Genomic DNA, 27,245 nt, shown 5'->3' on the forward strand with positions numbered 1-27,245 from the left:
AAAGTATGCATTGGTTCTTTGGTCTTTATTGAAACTATGACTTGGTGAGAGGAGGAAAGGATTTTCCTTTTTTTTTTAGTTGCAGGATACTATGGGGAAAGATTGTCTTGCCCATGTAATCATTCCTCCTAATCAAGCTCAACATCCACACATATACCTTATTCATACCCCCGGGAAAACAAGCTGATATGCACAAATTTTTAGCACTCACACAAATACACCAATTTAAAGATGGCTATTTCCTTTCAGTTGAACAAACTTTCAGTGAACATTTTTACAATCAACTTATTCAACCAGCACAAATCCTACAGAAGCTTTTAAAATGTTTAAACTTCTAAAATTGACCTACTATTCAGAAGACTCATTCATGCTAAAGAATAGTTAATGAGACTTTTACTGTAGAATTAAAACATCAACTATGTTGAGACAGTTCTTCTAAAAAAATTCCTTCAAGGTTAAAAAATTAAAATAAAACAAGAGTGTTTTGATTTGTGGCATCATAAACATATTAGGCAAATGACTAGAATGGATTTTATAGAAGCACATGTGATATTAAATTGAGATCAATATGTCACAGTCTTGAATTTTTAGAAGGGTCTAAAACTATCACCCACCTTGACATACATTTAAGAAAGAACATCTACAGCTGAAAGACAGACTTTCTCTTAGTAGAATGTGTAGGTTTACAGTGACACAAGGAAGAATTACTAACACAAATTAAATCTTTATTTTTAACTGTTCAAAGTGAGACCATAAAGGGTACAACAACTGACAACCCCACTGAATCCTTTAAAGTAACACCTAACAATACCCTGGCAGACACTGTGGCAACCCTGCCATAAAAGAGCATTCACATTCTTCCACAACAGTGAAATCTATTTACATCAATTCTACCATCATTAAATTATCGGTTCAGCTTATTAGATTTTAACCTCCTAGGATTCTAATGGAGCTTCTACTTCCAGGTAACATTTTAAAGACAAGAGTAGGCCGGGCGCAGTGGCTCATGCCTGTAATCCCGGCACTTTGGGAGGCTGAAGCGGCCGTATCACGAGGTCAGGAGATTGAGACCATCTTGGCTAACATGGTGAAACCCCGTCTCTACCAAAAATAAAAAAAAAATTAGCCAGGCGTGGTGATGGGCGCCTGTAATCCCAGCTACTTGGGAGACTGAGGCGTGAGAATGGTGTGAACCCGGTAGATGGAGCTTGCAGTGAGCCAAGATCGCGCCACTGCACTCCAGCCTGGGCAACAGAGTGAAACTCTGTCTAAAAAAATAAATAAGTAAAATAAAAAGACAGGAGTAGCTACCAATTTCCAATTTTATAAAATTTCTCCTTTAGCTCCTTAAAAAGGCCATAACACTATTAACAATCTTCTATAATTAAAAACAACTATTTTCTAGACCTAGCTGGAAGAACAACTTAGGAACTAGAATGAACATAAAGAGGGATGGTAGTATGGCTTACTAAGATGAATAAATTATTCTCTGGTTAATCTCTCTTAAATACAACATATGAATTGAAAAAGTAGAAGTTGCTTTCTATATTTTGTTTGCAAGAATTAACTTAAGTGTCTGTACAAAACCTCATCGCTTTTGTGACCACACGTTCATACATCCTAAAATAGGTAACAGTCTTGATTTGCATAGTAAAATAATCTACCAGGACGCTTAGGGGAAGATACCTTCTTCATCTTTAACAGGAAGTTACCTGAAGGCAAAACAGACTGTAAGAGATTTGGTTTACTGCTTTGTAACTACAAGGGGTTAAGCAGGAAGTAGTCTTACCTGTACCGTTGAGCGTACTGTTTTTATTTGTGTACAGCCTGATCATATGACCTATTGTTTTCACATTTTCTCTCAACATTATACCTCGAGCTTGTACCATAAAGAGATACGTGTTGGCTATAAAAGAAAAATAGAGAAAGAATGTCATAACTCAGTAAGCTTTTTTTATTTAATAAAATAATATTCAGAATTGGGGAAGTGCCCAATAAACATAAACTGACTCAATCAGCACGTCCAAACGCAAAACAGAAATATAAAATATTGCCTACTATAAAAACTGACAAAAACAAACTGATTTTTTAAGAACAATAAAAACAAAAAAAAAGTTGAAATATCCACCTATCAAATAGAATGAAACTGAACAAACTAAAATATCATAATGAACCCCCACATCTGTGATTTTCTACTATAAAATACACTTAGAAATTTCAAAAAGGCATTTTATTACAGATGCTCAATCCTACAGTTACAAAATTCAGTTTCTCTGATTATATATTAATTTCCTCCTACCAAAAACTTCACAAAAGCTAGGATTCCTTATAAATCCCATAATATCTAGTAGGAATAAAGATCTTGCAATGGTCCTGAAAATTCTTGATGTGTTTGCGGGGAGGGGTGATCTAGGATCAGTATCTGTTTGGGTCATTTCTAAGAGTTAATTAAACTTTTACACTCCCTTTCAATCACAAATCTTTCTACCAGGATGGTAAAAGCAAATAAAATCAAAATCAATGTGTATTTTTAAAGCAGCTCAATTTAATTATTCACAATAAGTGCTTCAAAAATAGGCCCCAAATTTCTTCTGCTGGGAGAAACTGGTAAATTGACAAAGCTTTATCGCAAAAATCCCTAACTTTTGAGATGTCCAGACTCCCCAGAGGCATAGAACTAAGTCAGAAACTCCTTTCCTGGTCCCAATTCTGTTAGTGCTGTGCATAACTTTGCACAGCTCCCTGGATCTCAGTTCCCTCGTTTTCACAAGGCAGGTGTGCAAGTAGTGCATTCTTCTTTAAAGTCTCTAAACACAAAGCTAAAAAATCATAAACTCCATTCAGATGAGAGGCAGAGGCTCACTATCATGGCAAAAACCAAGAAACTGCAAGCCTCAGTTAATGACTCAATTTTAAGATAAGCTGTCTCTGAATACAGTAATGACACTCTCCAAAGATGAATGCTGAATGAAAAAAATTAGGAATGCTGACTAATTTTCTAAGTGCTGCTCCAGTTTCTCAAGATGGAATAGAGGGATGAGAGAAATTTAATGTTTACTACCTTCTTTCCCACTTTTTATGTAAATGTGAACTTGCTCAAAGTACACATGAAGAGAGCATAAATTAAACTACTAGAAAAGCAGAGTAAAATAAAACTTTTCTTTCACCTCCAGAAAAAAGAGACAAACAGAAATCCAGGTTTCACGTAAGCTTTACAGATACCTTTTTTAAAAGCATGTCTACAGGCTTTCTAGAAAGTAGTCTTATAATTAGATTTAACTTGCCTACACCTGAATTTACTATACTAGTTTACAAATACAACACATTTTGACTACATTTTTGTACTTAAGTGGACTTTAAAAGAATGAAGACTCACGCCTGTAATTCCTGGGAGGCCGAGGTGGTTGGATCATGAGGTCAACAGATCGAGACCATCCTGGCCAACATGGTGAAACCCCATCTCTACTAAAAATACAAAAAAATCAGCTGGACGTGGTGGCGCGAGCCTGTAACCCCAGCTACTCAGGAGGCTGAGGCAGGAGAATGGCTTGAACCCCGGAGACAGAGGTTGCAGTGAGCCAAGACTGCGCCACTGCACTCCAGCCTGGGCGACGGAGCAAGACTCCATCTCAAAAAAAAAAAAAAAAGAATGAAGAACACAGTCATAAAAAAGAACAAAATCATATGCTTTGCAACAACATGGATGCAGCTGCAGGCCATTATCCTAGCGAATTAACACAGGCACAGAAAACCAAATACTGCATGTTCTCACTTGTAAGTGGGAGCTAGACACTGGGTACTCATGAACAAAAGATGGCCAACAACAGAAACTGGGGACTACTACAAGAGGGAGGGACAAAGCGGGGCAGAAGTTTAAAGCTACCTATTGGGTACCATGCTCACTACCTAGGTGGCAGGATCAATTATACTCCAAACCTCTGCATCATGCAATATACCCATGTAACAAAGTTGCACATGTATGCCCTGAATCTAAAATAAAAGTTGAAATTATTTAAAATAAATAGACCATATGGGGGAAAAACTTATTCATACAATTTAAATATATATTCATAAGTAAGGTTTGTGGGTTTTTTGCCATCTATGTTTTTGTTCTTAATGTTAGTTTCATAAAATAGACTGTACACATTGCTGTCATTTTCTTAACTCTGAAACAACTGATATAGTGTGGCAGATATTAAGCCCTTAAAAGTTTGAATTGACTTCTCATAAAAAGTCATCTAAAAGTTGTAATCTGGCCAGGCGTGGTGGCTCATGCCTGTAATCCCAGCATTTTGGAAGGCCAATACAGGCGATCTCTTGAGGTCAGGAGTTTGAGACCAGCCTGGCCAACATGGTGAAATGCCGTCTCTACTAAAAAATACAAAAAAAAAAAAAAAAAAACTAGCCAGGCGTGGTGGCACACGCCTGTAACCCCAGCTACTCGGGAGGCTGAGGCAGGAGAATCACTTGAACCCAGGAGGCGGAGGTTACAGTGAGCCGAGCCAGGACTGGGCCACTGCACTCTAGCCTGGGTGACAGAGCGAGACCCTGTGTCAAAAAAAAAAAAAAAAAAGTTGTAATCAGACACCTGTTCCAATTGCTCTCTGTCCATGTATCAGTTTGTTGATTTGTTGAATGCCTGCCCTCTGCCAGAAACTGGATTAGGTGTATTTCAGTTTCTATTTATTCTTGATACAATTTGGAGTATTTTGTCCCAGAGATTCAAAGTTTCACTGAGATATTCAAATTAGGTAAAGTCGTGCATAACTTACATAATTTTTGAATCTCTTCTACTTTTGATTTTTAATTGTGTTTTCTCCCCTTTTGTATTTAAAATTTGAAAATAAACATGTCATCCTTGTGCAGGGGCCATGTTAATCTCTGTATTGTTCCCATTTTTGTATATTTGCTGCCAGAGCAAGCACTCCCTTTTATTTTTATAAGACTTGTCATATTTGTGTATTCCATTGCTTATACTTAAATAATCTGTCTTGAATATCTCAATTCTTTTTTCCTCTATTTTTAAATGTATTAGTTCCTGATCTTATTCTTGTATAGACTTTTTTCTAATTTCTTAATCCATATTAATTTTTTAATAATGAAAGTATCTACAGCAACAAATTCATCTTTGGTAACTACAAAAACATGGAAGAAAAGAGATGAAGAGAAAAGAGAAAACTTAAAGAACAGCCAACCAAAAATGCAGGAAAATGTTCAATAGAAGACAAGCTAACATTAACAACTCTGCCTAAGTGAAGACCCAAAGTTCAACTGAAATTATGTGGGCGGGGCAGCATCACATAGATTACTAATGACACCTGGTTTGCAGCACCTTGGATTATTTAATCCTAAAGTTACATATGAAATTTGTTGTCAGTAATATAAACATCTTATATTTGTGCTACACCAAACTGTGAAAAGAAAACCTGCCACAAAGTACTAGAACTCAGCCTAAGGCAAAAAACTTGTACTTCCAGGACTGACCCTGGCCTAAGAAATGAGATGCTAAGTAGAAGCATTATATGCATTATTATGTTTCCTGGAAACAACTTTTTAAATTATACAACTTGTAGGTAACAAAACTGTTAAAAATGATTTTTTTTTTTTTTTTTTTGAGACAGGGTCTCACTCTGTCATCCAGGTTGGAGTGCGGTAGCTCCACCTTGGCTCTCCATAACCTCCACCTCCCAGGCTCAAGCGATCCTCCCACCTCAGTCTCACAAGTAGCTGGAACTGCAGGCACCTGCCACTATGCCCACCTAATTTTTTGTATGTTTTGTAGAGACAGGGTTTCTCCATGTTGCCCAGGCTGGTCTCGAACTCCTGAGCTCAGGCAATCCGCCCGCCTCAGCCTCTCAAAGTGGTGGGATCACAGGCATGAGCCACCGCACCAGGCCTTTAAAATGATTATGGTACCTCTAACAAAGGTGAATTATTTACCAAAAGAGTGCATTTACTATTCATTAGATGAATGAAGACCAAAATTAAGAAAAGCTACACACCAATTTCTCCAAATAGAAAATCTATTCCTTTATTCCAAATCATTTACAGCTAATTGAGTTACATTCCTCAGGTTAATGGTCCTCATGGGTTTAATCCCTAAAGACCAAAACCCATTAGGGAATGAAGCTGTGTTTAAACAGAAAGTGGCTGTTAAGCGGAAGAAAGTGCTATGTCACAGGGTTGCAAGACACACTAAACCAGCATGAGAATGGTTCCAATTGTCTGCTTTCCAAACATAAAACTATGTTAACCCAGACCCAAAACTTGTTTATTAGTAGTAGTATAAAATGTAATGTCTTTTATTATTATACTTTAAGTTCTGGGGTACATGTGCAGAATGTGCAGGTTACATAGGTTTACACATGCCATGGTGGTTTGCTGCACCCATCAACCCGTCACCTACATTAGGTATTTCTCCTGTTATCCCTCCCCTAGTCCCCCAACCCCCGAGAGGCCCCAGTGTGTGATGTTCCCCACCCTGTGTCCATGTGTTCTCATTGTTCAACTCCCACTTATGAGAACATGCAGTGTTTGGTTTTTCTGATCTTGTGATAGTTTGCTAAGAATGATGGTTTCCAGCTTCATCCATGTCCCTTCAAAGGACATGAACTCATCCTTTTTTATGGCTGCATAATTCCATGGTGTATATGTGCCACATTTTCTTAATCCAGTCTATCACTGATAGACATTTGGGTTGGTTCCAAGTCTTTGCTATTGTGAACAGTGTCACAATAAACATACGTGTGCATGTGTCTTTATCATAGAATGATTTATAATCCTTTGGGTATATGCCCAGTAATGAGATTGCTGGGTCACATGGTATTTCCAGTTCTAGATCCTTGAGGAATTGCCACACTGTCTTCCACAATGGTTGAACTAATTTACCCTTCCACCAACAGTGTAAAAGTGTTCCTATTTTTCCACAACTGCTCCAGCATCTGTTGTTTCCTGACTTTTTAATGACCACCACTGTAACTGGCATGAGATGGTATCTCATTGTGGTTTTGATTTGCATTTCTCTAATGACCAGTGATGATGAGCATTTTTTCATATGTCTGTTGGCTGCATAAATATCTTCTTTTGAGAAGTGTCTGTTCATATCCTTTGCCTATTTTTTGATGGGGTTGTTTTTTTCTTGTAAATTCAAGTTCTTTGTAGATTCTGGATATTAGCCCTTTGTCCGATGGATAGATTGCAAAAAATAAAATGTAATTTCTTATTGGCAAGTCTTTAGGTAGAGAAAATCCTTGTCTAAAATTTCTATTCCAATTTATAAGAAACCCTCATTTCATAAAACTAATAGGGAAACCTACCACTGCTTAATTAAAACCATGCCGTGTGTTCTCTAATTTCATTCATTTTCTATTTGACTCTGCTTTGTGAGACATAAATCTAACTTCTTTACCAGTTCTGCTTCCCAGAGGGTAACAACATCAGAAAAAAATTTAAAACATAGAAAGAATAAAACCTATCTTCAACAGTTTATGAAAGCTTTTAGGCCAGGCATTCTATCCTGAGTTTATGAGGCAAACTTGTCTAATTCTTCACTTAAGAAAATTAAGGGACACATCTGCTATAAAACTGTGCCTCCCAGCCCCTTTCCACATCCAGCTTTGCTCACTAACAGTGCTGTAAGGATTCAAGATAAGAAGAACATGCCTGCCTGCAGGGATCTAGAACTGTTTCCTGGGCTTCGCAGGACACCAACGCAGTATCCCTGTGATCCTGATATCTCTGTTCCTAGCTGCTATGACATGCCGCCACAGTTCCCAGGTCTCTTAACAAAAGTCTAGTGAATAAATGATTTTGAGAGGGAGATGATGATCTTGGTCAGGCAATCTGGGATGCAGTTATAAATGTAGGACTGAAGCTACAAGAGGGCTAGAAATACCATTTGGGGAGACATTCAATAAATGTAAAACCTGGAACTATCGTGATAAATTCCCAGAGGAAAAATTATCCAAAAAGGAGATAAGAAGGTGAAGATCTGATGTATGAAGACAGACCACAAACAGGCAGCACAAAGATAAAAGATCCCCAAGTGAATTAATCTCAGCTTGAACACAGTGAAAATGCTAATGGACTAGAGAAGAGGGAGAGGTAAACCACGTGAAATGCTGCAGATGCTAAGGAGAAGGACTTAAAAACAACAGCTTAAAAAAATTCAGCATACTCTCTTTGTCAAGCATACTTTACATATACTAACCTATTTAATCCTCACAAGCAATTCTATAAGGCAGGTACTATTATCCCCATTTTTCAGATAAAGAAATTGAAGCATGGAGTTGCATAACTTGCCACAGGTCACAGAGTTGTTAGTAAGTGGTGGAGCCGGAATTCAAATCCCAGCAGTCTGGCTCCAGCAAGCTAGCCCTTGACCATCACACCATTTAGCCTCTTTAAAAAGCCTACAGGAGATCACTGTAAGCCTTCAAGACAGCAGCTTCAGGAAGCAGTGGAAACCAAAGGAAAATAGTAAAGATTTCAGTGGATACTGACAAAGTGAAAGCAGCAAGTTTCAGAAAAGGAAAATAAGTGATTAGCAAGGTCAAGGGAAGGTTTTCTGGAAGAGCAGGGCCCTGAGCATGTCAGCAGCCTGAGTGGAAAAAACTAGAAGAAAGGGTGAATAATTTCAGGCACTAAAAGAAGCAAGAGGAAGGAGAGAAAACCATTCTGTTGGTGGGAAAGTTTAAGCAGAGGCTGAAGTGCACAGGGGCAGTGCACACCCAGGGAATGACAATCTGCCCTGAGTGGAGATGGGTAGTAACGGAAGTTAGGAAGGGTCAAGCGGATGGAGAGTTTAAAAAAAAAACAAAGGAGAGTGAGAGGACGAGAAGTCATTGTGAGGATGAGACATAACTGTTAACAGAGGTGAGAAAGTTCCAGAAGCAGAAGGTTAAGAAGGCTGTGGTCTGGAGAGGTGCAAGGGAGAGCAGGCCACAGCTATGCTGACACCCAGGGCATGCCCAGGCGGAGTGAGGGCAGAAGACAAGAGCTAGACATCCTGGTGGTCAGCAACGAGGACGGACGCGGGGGACAAAGTGGAAGGCAACATTCAGAATTGAGCACTGACTGCCGAAATCTTCCAGGGATATAGAATCTTGGCAGGCATAGGTTTCTGAAGAGCAGAAGATGAACTAACATTTACTAAGTGCTGAGTTTGGTCAGGCACTGAGCTGAAGTCCACATATAAATATATGTTAAGTACACATACACAATTATATTTCCTTTAATTCTTACAACCACCTGGAGTTGGCTGACTGGAAATCTCCAAAAAGATATGCCCACACCCTAATTCCCAGAACCTGTGAATGTGACACTTGGAAAGGGGTCTTTCCAGATGCAATTAAGCTAAGGATTCTGAGACGAGGAGATCATCCTGGATTACCCAGGTGGACCCTAAATCTAATGGCAAGTACTCTTCTAAGAGAAAGGTAGAGATTTCACACACTCTCACAGACACACACACACACACACACACACACGAAGGCAATGTGAAGACAGAGGCAGTGATGTGGCCACCAGGCACCTGAAGCTGGAAGTCGCAGAAGGATTTTCCCCAGAGCCTCCAGAGGGACTGTCCTGCCAACACCTTAATTTCAGACTTCTGGCCTCCATAATTCTGAGAAAATAAACTTGATGTTTTAAGCCAACATGTGGTAATGTGTTATGGCAGCCTTAGGAAAATAACACACCACCCCATAACAGGTACAACTTTCTCCATTAGAAGATGAGAAAACTAACTCAAAAGAAAGTTAACATAAGTAGAATTTAAAACTCAGGATTCAAGCACAAGCCGGAGTGACTCTGAGGGGAAGGGATTTGGAAGAAACGTTGGTTCAAGGCCACAGACGAGAGGGAGAGACAAGGAAAAAGAAATCTTCATTGTAAAAAGTTATGAGGGAAGTGAACATATGAGAGATAAACCAGATTTCCTTTAATACAAAGAGGAGAAGAAAGCCAGAAGAGATCCTTAAAAGTTACAGAAGAGAAAATGATTTCCCATATTAACTACAGAACACTGGAAATAATATGGACAAAAGAGAAAAACTTAATGCACCACTCAATAATAACTACAGATATGTGAATCAGGTATCTCTTTCTAAGAATTTCTAAGAATTTATGATAATCTTCTAAATATCTGTTTCTGATGCTGAAAATTTTTCTTCTTTCCCCATCTAGCCTCTTGTTCAATAAATCCCAAGAATTACTCATCCATGTGGGTAAAGGAAAATATGTTATCTTCAATAACAATGGTGTAAACCCCAAAGTTAGGCCAGATTATATATGAAATATTATTCATACTACACCTAGGACTAAGGAAGGTATTACTTGGATTAAAAACAAAAAATAACAAATGTCAAGGATGTGCCAGGCTGTTTAAAAAAAAAAAATTCTTTTATGTCAAAGTACTATTTGTCTGACCATGGTGACAGTAATTCAAAACCATGTATGAACTCAAGGAAATCTGCAGTGCAAATTATTACTAACATATAATATCCTTACCTCTACTTTTCAAGTTATGAGCTGACAGAGTCTGCAAAAATTCTGTGTTCAGAGCCCCACTTTATCAAACAACAAATACAATGATCACATACAGGAGATCTATTTCAGATCTTAGCTAACAACTCAAGCTTTGCAGATGCAAATACTAAAAACTGACAAGAAATTCTTTGTAACAGGTGTCTTTACAATTTCCACTCGGCAGTTTAACAATTTTAAGTTATTTCTGGAGAATCTTTATGTTTGAATACTGATCAAGGTTAAACATTTTTAAATGAAAACTGACTTTTCCAATGATCTTACTAAAAATGTTCAGGGTGGAAACATGTTTATCCACGTTTATTGAGTGTTTGCCGTTTACCAAGCAATGCCAAAAGTTAAGGGGCCATCTGGCTTCCTCTGTAAAGAACCAAGATCCTGCAAAGGCACAAACTGTCTAAAACATCAGAAGGACTTTTGCAACAACCAGATCATTAGTTCAGCCTACTTTAACCCTAGTTGATAATTCAAAAAGTAGACTCTGAACCTAGTGATATGAAAACACTATCTAACAAAAGATAACTATCAGCCTTGTCACCTGCTAAGGCACTGTGTAATTCACTTAAAATAATAACTATATAGCTTTTTTAAAGCATGACAGGAACCCGAAGAGAGTTATGAATCACACTGGGGAAAGTGGAATCAGGAGGAAATGAAGAAATCAAGGAAGGAAGAATGCAGGAAATTAAACAGATCTTAAAAATCTAATCAGGAAACTAACTTAATGACATTACAGACTAAAAGACCAAGCCATAAATAAGCAGGCCCAGGAAACATTATAAAGTTGTTGAAAATTAGTGATGTCAGAGTATGTAAGTGTACAGTGTATAAGAAGTCTATCAAAATGAAGTAAAATGTGAACTATTTGAATATGTTTTATAATCATCTGCAATTTACTTGTGTTTTCACAATTAAAATACCTTTCAGAATTCCAACTTAGTATTCATGAAAGGAAAATGAGCCTAAAATGAGAATGAGAGAAGGGAACTGGGTAGGAAATGAATTTCAAAGACTTCCAAAGCATATTTTCAAATCAGTAAACAAGGCACCTTTTAATTCTCTACCTTTGGTCTCTTGATTCAAACGAAAATAATGTCCAATTTCTCTTCCTATGAGTCAAACTGAAAATTGCACTATAATTAGAAGTCATAATTTCTGAGCAATTAACTTATCAGGAAGGCAATATACGTAACAAGATTTCAGTAAAATCATATTAACACTTGCCTCAAATATATAAAAACAGGCCATAGTATTCAATCAAGATATCATGTCATAGTAACAAACTTCGCATAGCTACTTAAATATACCACTGTAAAGATACTATAAAAATGACTTTTCTAGCCAAATGCTAGGAAATGCTTTGAAATTACTTCCACTGAGTAACCTATAATGCTATCCAGTTTAATAAGTTTTATTGATCTTAAGTAAATTACGATGTCTCTAATAATTAAAAACACTAAATAACAAATTTAGGATGACCTAGGACCCAATCACCTAGTCACTGCAGACTCATAAAGGAACACGTGATCCTGGTTGGTATGAATAATGTATCCGTCCATTTCTCTTCTGAAGGAAAAGATTCTTCACCATGATAGCCATCTCTATTGCCAGTAAAACATGATGTTATAAACAAGTTAATCTGGTTTTCAGTAAGATTAGTTCTATGAAATATCAAATGATGTAAGATAATCAATTTAGAAAAGTATGTAGCACTATTTTTTCCCCACCATTTGGGGTATTTTTCAGAAACATCGCTCCCAGTGTGCAGAAACATCTGGGTATGTGTTAAAAATTAATCAGAATCAGAATCTCCCATAAGACCTGGGAAATAAGCTTATTAAAGCATATCACCTTAAATAAACCTTAAGCACATTCATATTTGAAAACTATTTCTTGTAGTAATTCTCCACACATAACATTTGTAACAAGTAAAACAGTAGACTCTTCCTTCCAAATCAGTTTAACTTATATTAAATATATCTTCTTTTACATAGCTTTTGAATATACCACAATTCATTTGGACATAAGAGTATCTGTGTTTCATCCTTAATGAACACATAACACAACAATTTGGTGAAGCCAAAGACTTTCACTAATTCAAGTAATTAAACATAAAAACAAAGATGCAAGCAAAAAGCCATACTACACTTCTGGAGGCAAAAAAATAAAACATTAAGATTTGAAATTACTAAGTATATTTTCCTAAACATTTTGCTGTGCTTCACAGCCAAAAATATAATTACTGACATAAACATCCTTTAAGCTAACTCTCCTATTTCAACTGAGAAGGGGGTATTGCTGTAGCTTAAACCAAACTCAGCTAAATTTTGCTAAAACCAAAAACAATTATGTCCACAGGCAGTCTATCCATGAAACATAGCAAATCAAACTGGCCTAATACAGGATGTAAATGCTGAAGAAAAACAGAATTGAGTGCCACCTGAAAGTTTCCAGTGGGCCCAAGATATGAGGTAAAAATATCTCATTATAACTGGAGTAAATGCTTAATTTTCCAAAGGCATGTTAAAGGCATTATGCGTATCCTCAGAAAACCTACTCTCAATCTTCACTTGAATCGATCTTCAATCTGAATCACTGTATTACTTGTATATTATTCTCTGTTATTATCCTGACAAAAGGCAGAATTTGAATGAAAACATCTTTTAAATATTAAATCACCGTGTCCTTCAGGAATTAAAAAGAACACACGAAACAGATTCAGAGGGACAAGGGGAAAGGAGAAAAGAGGAAGGGAAAGAGGTGGGGACAGCCAGCTTAGGCTGGCAAACCGCAGGCTCAGGCAGTGGTGACAAAAGCCAGCTTGGTCCAAGGCGGCCAAGAAAATGGACTAGAAAAAGAATGTTGCAAACATACAGGCCTGAGGAGCTCCCAATGGCAACCTAGGAAACCCAAGCTCTAGAAAAATCACTCCTCACACATGTCTCACCTCAGCCTCCCCTCCTACCTCCACATTTCTACTTAAGACAAACATGAAAGGCAGGCTTGAAAGGGAAAAGGAGTCACAAAAGACAGTGTGAGTGGGGGACAGGTAGAGGAGCAGGTCTGCCCTTTTGCAAGGTAAGCCAGGGTGCTGCAGAGTCTCAGCACACAGTATAAACACAGCACTGAGCAACAGTGTTTAAGGGAATCCAAGAGGTCTGTCCAGTATCCCAAACAAAGCACCCTCTCCAGGGTAATCACAGCTTTAAGAGGCGGTCATCTACCCTCACCTCACAATGTGTAAGGAAAGGAGCACTTATTAGGCCACTTATTTCACTGATTGCAGGTCAGTTAGAAGACTGGTCTTTTTTTTCTCTCTCTCTCTCTTTTCAATAAGCCTCAACTCTGCCTCACTGTAATTACCCTCACTGCTAACTTAGGCTATCCAAAAAATTTCATCGCTCGTCTATACAGTATTCCTTCAAACTGAAGAAAAGAGAGCTTGTATTTCCCCAGTCTTCCATTGTCCAGGGCAAAAATAATTAGTTCCTTCAACTCGGGCACAGTAGAATGAGTCAGGAATCCTAAGGTGTACATTTCAGCTCTTCCAACAATGATGTGTGACACTTTAGGCAAGTGGCCATCTTCCAGAGCCTGTCCTTCCTTCTCTCATTTCACAGACAAGGCTAGCCCTACTGGCAAGGGGTCAGGGGTGTGGCAGGGAAGACATGGATCTCCAAATATGGACAACGCGGTGGGCTCTCTTTGGGATTCTGCTCTTGGGGCTGCTCTGCTCATAGCTCTGGCTCCAGAAACCAATGCTTCTATGCCCAAGTTTCCCCTGGCCTTGGGCCCTTGGACAGGGGGGCAAACGCAAGGGCTCTGAGGGTGAGAGGAAAAGCCACAGCTAGAACCATCAGAGATGAGGCCCAGAAGGACAAGTGCCCTGAGAAGCCCTGCAGGACAACCTGTGAGAAACAGGCTTTCCACAGGACGGGTTAGGAAATTAACTACTGTGTACCACACTGCCTCAAAAGGAAAATGCATTTTAGTCCCAACCACATTACAAGTAGTGTTTGGAATACCTATTACACACAGACACTACAAACCTAGGTGAGAAGTTTCTCTTCTAAAAGTAATCACAGACATGGCTATTTTTATCTTTAATAAACATTAAAGGCAGTAATGATAAGCACTGCTGCAGAAAAAAACACATCTCTGCCTCACTCTGCCACATTGTTTAACAGACTTCAAATGTATTTGTAAAAGGAAGGCTAAGGTGAAAAATAGCAGTTAGCATTGCCAGATTTCAATGAATCAAGTTTCCCTTCAATATTGCCTAATTTCCCACAAGGCCATGGGATTTGGATTAGTTTACACTGAAGAGATATAGCTGAGTTACATATGCTACTTAGGAATGGCAATCTGACTGTGGAAACAATCTCTAACTCATCTCTCATCTCTTGAGTGTGGAATGGACCCAATGACTCTTGTCACAAAGCTAGGGACTGAGAAGGAGGGTAGCAAATCCCATCGGATACTTTCAAACTATACTTGGTCTTCCTCTGTATTCCAATTTAACCCGTGATTCCATGTTTCAGAGGAAGTAACACAGTGAGTCACTTCCAGTTGAAGAAGTGAGTTTTATTACTCAGATGTGTTGGAGGATAAATAAATACCATTCACCTACATGATGAAGACAATCAAATCTCTCTCCTGGGCAGCAAGCCCTTACTTTCATCTGCCTACCTACTAATTCTTCCTGGATATCACACAGGGATCCCAACTCAATTTCTCTAAAAGCAAAATAGCCCCCCAAAGACGTGACTTTCTATACTCCCTATTAATAGCTACCTGAATGTCTAAGCTAGAATCCAAACCTCATGTTAAAGCTGTTCCTGTTTCTTCAAACCCACTATTCCCATCCATTCAACTCTGCCCTGATGAACTACCAATCTCGACAGTTCTAATCTTCTATTGTCCATTGCCCCCTATAACCCATCCTTCATGCTAGAAGGGTCACTCTAAGACAATGGACTGCATCGCTTTCAAAACTTCTGACATTTCCTGTTACTCACAGGACAAAAAAAGCATGGGACATGTGGCCAGTAAGGGAGGCCCAGAAAAAAGAGATGCCCAATACCATGGCCCTCCATGATATTCGGATACCAAATCCGAACTCCTGAAATGGGCCATGCAGATCAGAGCACTGGGTGAATAAAACTGAAAGACCTTTGTAACAAAGCAGACTATTAACAGCTCCAAAGAACACAGCCAGGCCCACTTGCCAGGGCCAGGAGGCTAAAGGGCTATGATAAGAAAGCTGCAGGGTTAACTAGCTACCTTCTGTGCTAGCCCAGGAAGAACCCCAGCCAAAATGCCAGAGGGACTCTGAGGAAAGGACCTAAGATACCTCTCCCACAACACACATGCTTGCACACAGACCCCACACTTTGACTACCCATCGCCATCAGCTCCACCATTCCCAGCAGGGCACACACCCCAGGGAGGCCCAAATAACAAAGCACTCAGCCAGATAATTCCTCCAAGGGCCCAGAGGAAGTCAGACCAAAGTGGCCCAACCAGATTTCACCTCTACCCAGAGAGCAAAACAGCCCGTCAGTGTGTCTAGGAAAGGTCAGGGCTTCTGGTGAGTCAAATGGACAGTGAAATCCCCACTCCCAGGGAAGTTATGTAATCTCCTCCCATTATATAGCCCCACTGATTACAGGCACTATCAATTTATTTTGTAATCACAGAAGCTTTGATAAAGCTGTATGAACAAAGACCAGTCTCTCTCTGCCAGGAATTTTAGAGACCTCAAGCATCTGAACACCATGGCTGGACACTGGAGCCCCAGAGACCTTTCATAACCTGGCCCATGTGCCACTCCAAGCCCTAAGCAGTAGCTGGATGGAGCTACTCCCATTTTCTAGAAGCTTTGCTCATGCTGTTCCCTCTGACTAGGATCCCTTTGCTCAGTCCAGATAAATCTCATCCATTACATTTCAACCACTTTCTCCTCTGGAAATCCTTAACCAGCCCTCACTTCCCACCACATGCCTTCCAAGGATTTACTACAGCCGTTTTATGGGGCTCAGCCCATTGTACTATGACGGAAGAAAATGAGCCTTAGTCATCTATCTTCCATACCTCAAACAATGTCCAGCCTCTCTTGGGTGCACCACTCCTATTGTTGAATGAACTTGTAAGTCAGCTCATCTTTGATATGACAGCAAGAAAATGACTACGTTATATTGGAAGTTATATTAATAAAGGTTTCCTATTAAATGCAATTCTGTTCTCAATCCAGCCAAGTCAAAACCTTGGAGAGAAACTGCACTCATCTTTGCAATCATGCACAAAGGTAGACACAGAATAAGAAATAATTTATGGCTCTGGCCTCTAGGAGTGGGCTAGAGCAATCTGTCCATGGACTTCCTGTGGTGTGGTGATGGGGCAGGTGTCTGCCATCCAGTTTCCCTGAGTACTAAGGTTTATAATGTAAAGACTATCCCTGTGTTTCCTGTATGCATTAGACACTCCAAGAAAAATGGTTCCTTGAAAATAATGAGCTTTGAGTTCTATGGAACTCACTGTAGTTGACCCAAATAGTCCAGAAATGCTGAGGAACATCTGAAAACACTGGAAACTAAACAGATTACACTGCCTACAACTGTGTGATATATCTGCTCAAGATGGCAAAGAAGAGGAACTAAAATGACAGAAGATCTACCTGGGAAGAAGGCCCATGACATACACAGGGCTCAGGATAGAAAAGAAGTAGGGAAAGAGAATTAAAGTTTACCAAACAGATTGATATGGTAGGATTAATAGGAATTTCTTAACAGAGGAGATTTGAAACACTTTTTAGGGCACATAAAAAGTACTTACAACATATATTTTAGTCATAAACACATTTTGCCCCAAGATGTAATTCAGGCTAAAATATGAATTATTTTCTTGAAGTTATTATTTCAAGAAAAATCTACATACATCGAATAAAAACTAGTTATAAGAACCTAATTACTTCTGGATATGTCTCATAAATAAGAAATCTGAAGCACTTGTGCAATTGATTGATTGCTGCAGTATGGACTCAACAAGCCACATTTTTCACGGAACATCATTTTTACTTGAAAGAACAACTGAAAAACTATGGTTAAACTTGTGCATCTGACCTACATTTTCTCGAAAATGAGCAAAGTGAGGCTGACACTTCAAGAAAAACTGACAGTATTTGTTGCCAATGATAAAATTCAAACTTTCAAGCGAAAATCTGAATTTTGGAAAACTGCTTCCCAATACTTAAAGATACAAAAGATTAAAAAGGAGGCTTTTTTTGGCTAAATGGTACAGGGTTTTGGAAACAGATTCAGCTTGACAATTTCACAGCATTTTGTAAGTTTTTGGTTTGCACTCTTCTAACTGGTTTTAATAACTTATTATCATTTATAAGACCTACAAAAACAGAGTAGGTTAAGCCACATCAATCTAATTGCCTACAAGACACGTGCCAACATTTTTACATTATATCAGTGACCGTTCTATGGCAAACATTAAGCATTCAAATAAGGAAAATTTATTAGTATTTCACACAAGTTGAATTAAGAATCTACAAATAATATACTGACGCACTAACTTTAAAAAAAAAGGGATGACTAGAATTCTGATTTCCTTTGGTTAGCTTTTTGAGTAATATAACTTTAACATGTTACTCATAATACTAAGAAAGTGGGAAAATTGTTATGTAAGTGTGAAAAAAACTTTTTCTCCAAAATCTTTCAAAGTTAAATTCCTAGTAAAAAAACATACCCCAAAGATGTCCAAACTTTTAAAGAGTTACATGAGAAAGTAAAAATTGCTATAGAATGAAGAGTTAATTTATAAGACTCCAAAATGGCAAAAAATAAAGAAAGCTCTTGTTGAGTATCTAGATAATATCAAATCCACTAAGCTACCACTGTCATTTGTACTATAGGCTTCAAGGGGTAGGTTTTTGTGAGGTTTTTTGTTTTTTCTGGCCTAAAGGAAAACTGCAATAATGTTAAAATATTCTTCAAACTTTACCCTAAAACTTCTATTTTGGGATACATCAACGTTTCACAATGCATTTCTTCTTAAACATCATCATCTGAGTTTATACATCTCACTGAATCCAAAAATTAATTATTAAAGAAAAAGTCTCATAGTAATTTTAAGAAATGAAGCAGTCTGGATTAGGTTTCCATCTTCCTTCCCTGCTGCAATTCACTGCAATAATCTACTACACTCAAGACAATGCCCTGATCATTCCATCTGCAAATTCTGCAGGTGTTTTCACTCTGTAAGGGGCATTACATTTTTAGCTAACTCGGAACAAACAGCACTGGCTCAAACGACCAGTGTGTAAGGAGAAATGAGAGGAGATGCTCACTGTTACTAAGTAATTGAACATTAAATACGTAATAGCCAGGAAAAACTCAGAAAAGTTTTGGAAATATGACATATTTTAATATGCATGTGAAGTTCATAATTCTCATTCACTAGAATTAACGCCGCATTGGCTCCTTTTCAACAAAAGGGGGACGAGGAATTCGGATATTTAATAAAGAAGTTAATTCAAGCAGTTTTACAAAAGTGTATTTTGCACCAAAGGCCAAAAAATGATAAACCGGTTAACATTTTAAACTACAAGTTCCCTTAGATAATGGTTATTTTAATCACTATTTTCTCAGAAGTCATCCTAACAGGTAGCAAAGGCAACGTACCCTTGAAAATCAGACCCAAGCAGACTAAAATAATGGAGCATTGTTTTTACAAGACAACTCATCGCCTTAAAATTCCCCAAGTATGGCACAAAAAGAATGGGGTCCACTGACTCCATTCTAAAAAAGCGACCTAGGACCCTAGAAAACACACAGTGTTGGACTCAATCACATTCCCTGCTGCTGGCTCCTCCATATTTTTACAACCAGTTCTTATACCCGAGAGTGTTTGAATAAAACTACGATTAAGCACTCAGTTTAGGCTTAAAGACTTAACATTAAATGGATAAAGCTGTCATGAACACTCAAGAAAGCGACTAGGGCATCCCGGGCCATCACACTAATTTTGCTATGTCTATTTAATGCAATCTTTTACGTTATTAACAAACATGCATTAACAAAATGCATGCATTAACAAAACTCACATACCAAAGCCATGCCCTGAAGCAGTTTGACACTTCTGAAATAACATTTAAAACAAAACGCTTTTCTGCGGGCCCCTGTTTAAACAGCTTCCAAATCCGAGAAGTAACATCCTTAACAGCCTGCGCTGGCTGTGGTGTGACCAGGGGAAGCGAGGGTGTGTCTCGGTGCTTACCGATGCCTGGGGCCACATAGATGAAGTACAGACAGGACGAAGAGAGGGAGAAGAAGAAGATGAAGGCGAGGAGAGAGCGATTGGAAACCCGCATCATCCGCCTGAGCACAGACATCTTCCTCTTCCCTGCCTGCAGCCCAGGATGCGCTCTCAGGCCGGACTCGGGGCCACTGTCCAGGCCCTAAACTTCCATAAATGTGCTGAGGACCCCGAGACTGCAGCGGGGTCCGCGCGGGGAGGCTCTGGGGAGAGGGCCCGAGCGGAAAAGAGGAAATGGGAGGGAGCGGACGGAATGAATGGGAGGCCAGAGAGTCGGGGGAGGGGAGGCGCGGAGGCCGAGGGGGAAGAGGTGGAGGGGGGAGAGGGGACTGGGGGCTAGGGGCCCGGGGACGGCAGGACAGAAGAAGGCCGGGGAAGGGCGAGGAGGAGCGTTTTCTCCGCCAAGCAGCGGCGGGAGGAGGGGCTGCAGGTGGGAGGAGGCGCAGGCTGCGCGCCGCGGCGCCCCTGCGGAGAGGGGCAGCTAACTGCAGCACGCCCGGCTCCGCTGCCCGCGCCCGGCGGGGTCCCGCCGCGAAGCCCCGTGCTTAGGGTCCGGGCCGCCCGCGTCCGCTCGGCAGGCCTGCGCCGCCTCCTGCTCCGGGCCGCGGCGTCTCGTGCCTGCGCGGGGCTAGCGTGGGCGCCGGGGCCGCAACCAGCGCGCGCCACGCGCGGGGGCCCGCGGGGGCCCTGGGGGCCGAGGAGCTGGGCGCTCGCCTGCACCGAGCCGCCTCCTCATGCCGCGCCGGGCCCCGGCGCCCCGCGGCCGCCGCGGGAGCTGAGCACAGGCCAGGGCGGCGTCCCGGCCAGCGACGAACGCGCTCCGACTCCGGCCGCCGCCAGCTGCCTGCCTGGCCGCAAGGGCGGCAGCGGCATTACCGCCGCGCGCCCGGGGTGAGGCGCCCCCGCCGGGCCCGCGGACACCAGACGAAGAGCAACCGGGCGACGCGCGCTGCGGGCAGAGCCGGGGAGCCGGGGAGCCGGAAGAGCAGAGGCCGAGCGCCGTCGGAGCCGCGTCTGGTTGGAGAAAGAGGCGGACGTGAAGGGGCGGGGGAGCCGCGGAGGAAAACCGGGACCGGCGGGCACGTCCCGAGACCCCTGCGCGCTTCGCGCGCTCGCTCGGAACTCGGCAGGCGGCGCTGCGCCGGGCCCCGAGGAAACCTGGAGGTCCCCGCCCTCCCCGCGCCCGAAACACCGCGCGTCCTGATAGGCCCGCGCCCAGCAGCCCCCTCCCCGCGCCCGCCGCACCGGGGCCCCGCCGCCTCCTGCGTCACCGCCGCCCCCGCCCGCCCGGGGACCCCACGGTGACCGCGCTGCTGGGGGCTGAGGGACGCGTTGCGAGCCCCGGATACATTGTACCCTGGGGGTACATAATGAAGGATGCTGTACCTGAAAGGAAAAGGGCATCTCCAAAAGGGGACTTCGCGGGTGGAATTTCCTTCCAAAATCCTCGAGGAACAAGGTGTATTTCCGACCTGGATTAATGAATCCCCCCTCCTATCCCGCACTTCCTGTGGAAACAGTGTCAGGATGTGGCGCGGACCTATGTGCGTCCCTTATACCAGGACTTGCCTTCAACGCTGAAGGTGAACCCTGGGTCATCCCCGCTGTATTCAGGCGGCGCTGAAAAGGCTTCTGGGCAGCCAATAGGCCCTTGAGCGCCTCGGCCCCATCTTGCTTCAGTAGGCAAACGGACGGGTGTCTTCATCCACCTCCTAGGCCGTGGTCTACCCTTCGTTCAAATGTTTCTTCCTGCTAGCTGACTGTCCAGGTCCTTAGCTGTATCACATTGTTCAAATGTGTGTGCGCAGGTGTTTCTTTTTCAACTAATCATGCAGGAAGTGGCGGGATGCCTTACTGCCATTATTTGCTGAGTATTTCCAGATGGAACTGTAGTTGATAGCCAATAAATTTGGTACGTTTTTATCGGGATGCGCATGCCATAGATCGTCCCTGAGATAATGCTTTGCAATGTGGAACCTGAAACACCTATTTATAAGCCCAAGCCTTTCATTAATATTAACTGTGAGACCCCTGGAAGCTACTACTTTGTGTGAGCCTGTTTTCTCCGCCCTCAAACAGTGGATATAATACCCCCTTGCAAGGCTGTGAGATTAAATGGGTAACTGTGCATAATGCTAAGCATGGTGTCTGGGACGTAAGAGGTTCCTTATACCCCATTAGTTCACTAGGTGGGATCACCAAGTTGAAATTCATTTTTTAATATTTTGCTTGTTGGAGTACTCACAACTCAACTTCTCTGGCTAATTTGATGTTTAATTTGAAAGGTAATGACACTATTTTGTAACATTTTTAGATGCTTAAGGGAAATTTGAAATGCAAAGTGGAACAACATTAAAAGGAAACTCACTTGTAAAATAAAAACAAAATCTATGCAAGCCAAAGAAGTCATGAATGCTGAGGAAGCAAAAATTGTGATTTTCCCCTCTCCAATCCCACTGACTTTTCATTTATCTTTATTTGCATCAGTTAGACTGGTTGTTTACAAAGCTAATACCACCATACCACTAGTCAAAAGAGAGTTCCATACCTTTGCTGACCTAGTGGTAGACCATTCTTCTCAGGCAAGGTTGGCTTTTTCAAAGGAAAGTTTACTATAAACTGAGAGAGAAGTAGTAACATTATAGAATTTGATGATTCATCTATAAGAAATCTGAAGACTGTACAGATGAACCTAGCTGGCATAGATGACTGCCATCGGTATCTCTCCTAATTTTAACCCTATCTCTTGATTTCTCTTGTTCGGCAAGTGTCCCCCACGGTACTTGTTAAGACTGATTAGCTCTCCCCAGGAGTAGACTTTTATCTGTTGTACCAGAAAACAAGCCTAGTCGGTGCAGCCATTGTTGTGAGGATTAAATTAAATGAATTAATGCCTGTAAAGAGCATGGGAGAGGCTGGTACATGGTAAGTACTATCTGAGTATTTGTAAAATATATTTTTAGAAATCTCTCCTTGCAGTCACTCTCTGTCCACAGTAACAAATGATGGTTGTCTCTTTCTGTTTAAACACCAAATTTCCTAGTGGGTCACCCATTAAGTCTGTCTCTCATAGTCTGAGGGATGCCTCAGGGTCTCAGCTCATGTTTAAAACAGAGATAGATTAAATACTCAGTGCACAGGAAATGCTAACTGAGCCTTTCCAAACCCACAATATCAACTGATATTTCCTCAGGAGCCAAGTAAGCCCCATAACAGAGGAATGACCTTGCAGAAATCTAAAAGTCTATTTTTTAATGCCATTAAAAAGACCTTAATCCTGTAATAGTAAGACATAACTTACAACAGTAAGAAAGAAATAAATTTTATTTAATGGCTTTGTTCTAAGTTTATTACCACCAAGTATTCCTTTTATTATTTTCTGTCCACTAGGGACACCGTGCTCTTAAATATTTGGATATCAAACTGAATAAATTAAATCATAATTAATGGTTTTCTAGTTGTATTAATAAGAAGTATACACAGAGATTGCAATTGAAAAAAGAAAAATGTACTTGTTAATGAGATGGATGATATTTTACTTAGTCTGTGCTGACTGAGTGAGGATGAACAATATACACTGTGTTTTGAATTTGCTTGTGAGCATGGTAAAATAAAAATATCTAATTTTTTTCAGTGAATTGGGGGGAAGAAATGAAAGAAAATAGTGTATAGAATCTCTTATGGTAGCTAAAGATTCAGATCTTCATGTAACAATCACTGATTAAAAATAGTAATTGTATCTGTTTAAATGCATGGTCTCAGCATCTGAGACTCAGCTAAAGAAAATTATTAGGTTGATGAATTATGCTTAGACAATTGAATTTGTATTTATATAATTGTAGATCATATAAAAGACATTGGCATGATTCATAAAATGGAATATTTATATACATATAATTGAGTATATATATATATACACACACACACATATGTAATTCCAAAATGTACAGATACTTCTCATAAATAAAAATTTGTATTGTGAATATGATCAGATCTCTGGTGAGAAAAAAGATATTGGTCCCTGTATCTTATTTAGATTATATAAAAGAAATTTTAAATGTCTTACATTTCAGAACAAATATGATCACTTTAAAGCCAAATTTTAATAATTCTATATATATGAAATAATATAGAACTGTATGATAATTCTGTATTGTAGTTAAAATTTTAAAAGAAAACCACTGTAGTGGTAGCAGCCCTACTTCAGCATTTGACCCAAATTTCTTACTAATCTCAAAGTGCCTGAACTCTTTGATCTTAGATCCAAGATCATTCTTTCACATCATGCAAATGTCCTAGCATTTTCAAGCATTCCAACCACTTTGATATCATTTTCACAACATCCCTTTGGGGTTGGTATGGCAAGTATTATTATGTCCTTCTGAGATGAGGAAACCAAAGCTCGGGAGGTAAAATACCGGGCCTGAGGTCACACAGTATAAAGGTAGCAGAGCTGGGAAGAAAGCCCAGATGTTATCAGCCTACTTCAGTGCCCTTACTACAAACCACACCAGCTCTTATCTTCACACACATTATTTTGCCTATCAGGGTAAGTGTTTTCTTCATGTATTTTTTTTCATTTTTTAGAAATAAATATATGTAATCCATCTTCCAAACTTTCTTTACCAATTTTGCCTTAAACATCTGTGCCAAGAAACTATATAAAGTGTACTACATGGTACACTGACAGGGGAAAAACTGGTACATACAGTGAAGGCCCGACTACTATCTAGTCCTTGCTTGTCATCAGTTGGTAAGTCAAAACGAGAAAATTAATGGATGGTGTTAGCTTTATTCATTCTTTTTCTCAGCTTAATGCTAGGTTTATTCAGTAGATTGCTGGTTTTGCCTTACAGGGAATCTGAGCTGCCAAACAATAGCCACTGACTGGACTCAAGGCCAGCAAATCCTAGGCTGACTGGAAAAAGAAGCCAGCCCAACAGAAATGAGAATTTGTTCAGAAAACTATGGGGGTGGAAGGTGGGAGGGCAGACAAGGAGAAGCAAAGATGAAAGATTGATAGAGTCCAGTCACACAACATGGTGCCCAGTGCCTTCCATGGTAAGGGATGATACTTAAGCATTCACCAGGGTAAATAGAAGAGGCTGGGCCGGGCGCAATGGCTCATGCCTGTAATCCCAGCACTTTGGGAGACCAAGGCGGGTGGATCACGAGATCAGGAGTTCAAGACCAGCCTGGCCAATATGGTGAAACCCCATCTCTACCAGAAATATAAAAAATTAGCTGGGCATGGTGGCGCGCGCCTGTAGTCCCAGCTACTAGGGAGGCTGAGGCAGGAGAATTGCTTGAACCCGGGAGACGGAGGTTGCAGTGAGCCGAGATCGCACCACCGCACTCCATCCTGAGCGACAGAGCAAGAAAAAAAGAGGCCACCTTCACCAGCTTGAGGCTTAAGCTGTGTGGGTCCCAGGCAGCCCCCTGAAGGTTGAGGGAAATCAGTCTTGGCACCTATGTAACCCAGACACACAGGGCACCTTAGGTATTGTGCATACCAGCTGGGCAACTCAACCCTAGAGAGAAAGTTCGTAAACTTGGCTACTGAACAGACAAAACAATATCCACAATACTAGATCTTCCTTGAATTCTACGCAGGGTTACTCCTGAGAATCTCGAGAGATAGCTTTCTTGTGGACACGTGCATCTTTATTAAAAGGATAAAAGAACTATTACTTGACACAGTTCAAAAGAATTAACTTATTATGGCCAAAATAGCCTACCTTCAGTCATTTAATGTTTTGGGAGTTTTTTGTTTGTCTGTTTTATTGAGACAGACTCTCGCTCTGTTGTCCAGGCTGGAGTGCAGTGGCATGATCTCTTGCCTCTGGATTCAAGCCTCCTGGATTCAAGCAATCCTCCTGCCTCAGCCTCCCGAGTAGCTGGGATTACAGGTGCCCACCACCATGCCTGTCGAATTTTTTATTTTTAGTAGAGACAGGTTTTCACCCTGTTGGCCAAGCTGCTCTCAAACTCCTGACCTCAGGTGATCCACCTGCCTCAGCCTCCCAAAGTGCAGGGATTACAGGCGTAAGCCACCATGCCCAACCCCTGCAGTCATTTAATATTTTGTTGTTTTTGTTTTGTTTTGTTTTGTTTTGTTTTTGAGACAGAATTTCACTCTCGTCGCGCAGGCTGGAGTACAATGTCACTATCTTGGCTCACTCTAACCTCCGCCTCCTGGGTTCAAGCGCTTCTGCTGGCCTCAGCCTCCCAAGTAGCTGGGATTACAGGCACCCACCACCACACCCAGTTAATTTTTGTATTTTTAGTAGAGACGGGGTTTCACCATGTTGGTCAGGCTGGTCTCAAACTCCTGACCTTAGGTGATCTGCCTGCCTTGGCCTCCCAAAGTGCTAGGATTACAGGTGTGAGCCACCATGCCCAGCCCCCAGTCATTTAATGTTTTAAAAAGTCATTTTCTTACTATGTAGCCATAAAAAAGAATGAGCTCATGTCCTTTTCAGGGTCATGGATGAAGCTGGAAGCCATCATTCTCAGCAAACTAACACAGGAACAGAAAACCAAACACCGCATGTTCTCACTCAAAGTGGGAGGTGAACAATGAGAACACAGGGAGGGGAACACCACACACCGGAGCCTGTCAGTGGGGTGGGGGGCAAGGGGAGGGAGAGCATTAGGACAAATACCTAATGCATATGGGGCTTAAAACCTAGATGACGGGTTGATAGGTACAGCAAACCACCATGGCACATGAATACCTATGTATACCTGCATGTTCTACACATGTATCCCAGAACTTAAAGTAAAATCTTTTAAAAAGTCATTTTCTGAACGTGATTCTATTTTGATGATATGTGTTACTATCCTAGAACCTAGTACAAAAATAGGGCAATAAATAATTATCGAATCAGTGGATTAACATAGTCTTAACCTCTTACATAATTTTACATATATATATATATATATATATATATATATATATATATATGTTGCTCTGGGTTTTGTGTAATGGAATACAAGTTAGTTCACCTTAACTCATCCAGAGCATATTATCAAAAGAGCCATCTTCATAGGCGAATGACTCACAAAAGCAAAAGATAAAATATGTAGATGAAAGATAGTATACTATGAAAGTGCCCTTTTATCATATCAAGAATCTTATACCTGTAGCCAACAGAAGCAATTCAAGAAATGTAATTATGATACAGAGTATAGTTTTTAATGAGGAATATTTCTAGACCATTTTCTATTCATTTATTATCATATTTAATGTCATAAGGCTCATAAGATTTTCTCAGTCTGTTCTTTTAATGACTAAATCATTCTGGGGGAAAATAGTTTCTAAGCTTTAATGGGTTAATATTGAATTAAGATATAGGATTCAGGTAAATTTGATA

At 40.6% G+C, this 27,245-nt stretch overlaps 1 protein-coding gene and 1 pseudogene across 3 annotated transcripts in view; both read right to left on the reverse strand.

Annotated features, from left to right (window-relative positions):
- Positions 1-23,858, reverse strand: part of B4GALT6 (beta-1,4-galactosyltransferase 6) — a 66,186-nt gene extending 42,328 nt beyond the window's left edge. Inside the window, exons 1-2 of one of the 3 annotated variants that reach the window (XM_034943932.2) lie at positions 21,256-23,858; positions 1,790-1,906 (exon numbers count right to left, since the gene is read on the reverse strand). In XM_034943932.2, the coding sequence (XP_034799823.1) occupies positions 1,790-1,889 (100 nt within the window). In that variant the 5' untranslated portion in view covers positions 1,890-1,906; positions 21,256-23,858. Of the gene's footprint in view, positions 1-1,789; positions 1,907-19,830; positions 20,446-21,255 lie in introns of those variants that run through there. The other 2 variants (XM_008955719.5, XM_003830254.7) reach the window with 2 other exon arrangements.
- Positions 4,832-4,921, reverse strand: LOC112437866 (U6 spliceosomal RNA; annotated as a pseudogene).
- Positions 23,859-27,245: the final 3,387 nt, after the last annotated feature.

This window comes from Pan paniscus, chromosome 17, assembly GCF_029289425.2.
Source record: "Pan paniscus chromosome 17, NHGRI_mPanPan1-v2.0_pri, whole genome shotgun sequence".
NCBI lineage: Eukaryota > Metazoa > Chordata > Mammalia > Primates > Hominidae > Pan > Pan paniscus.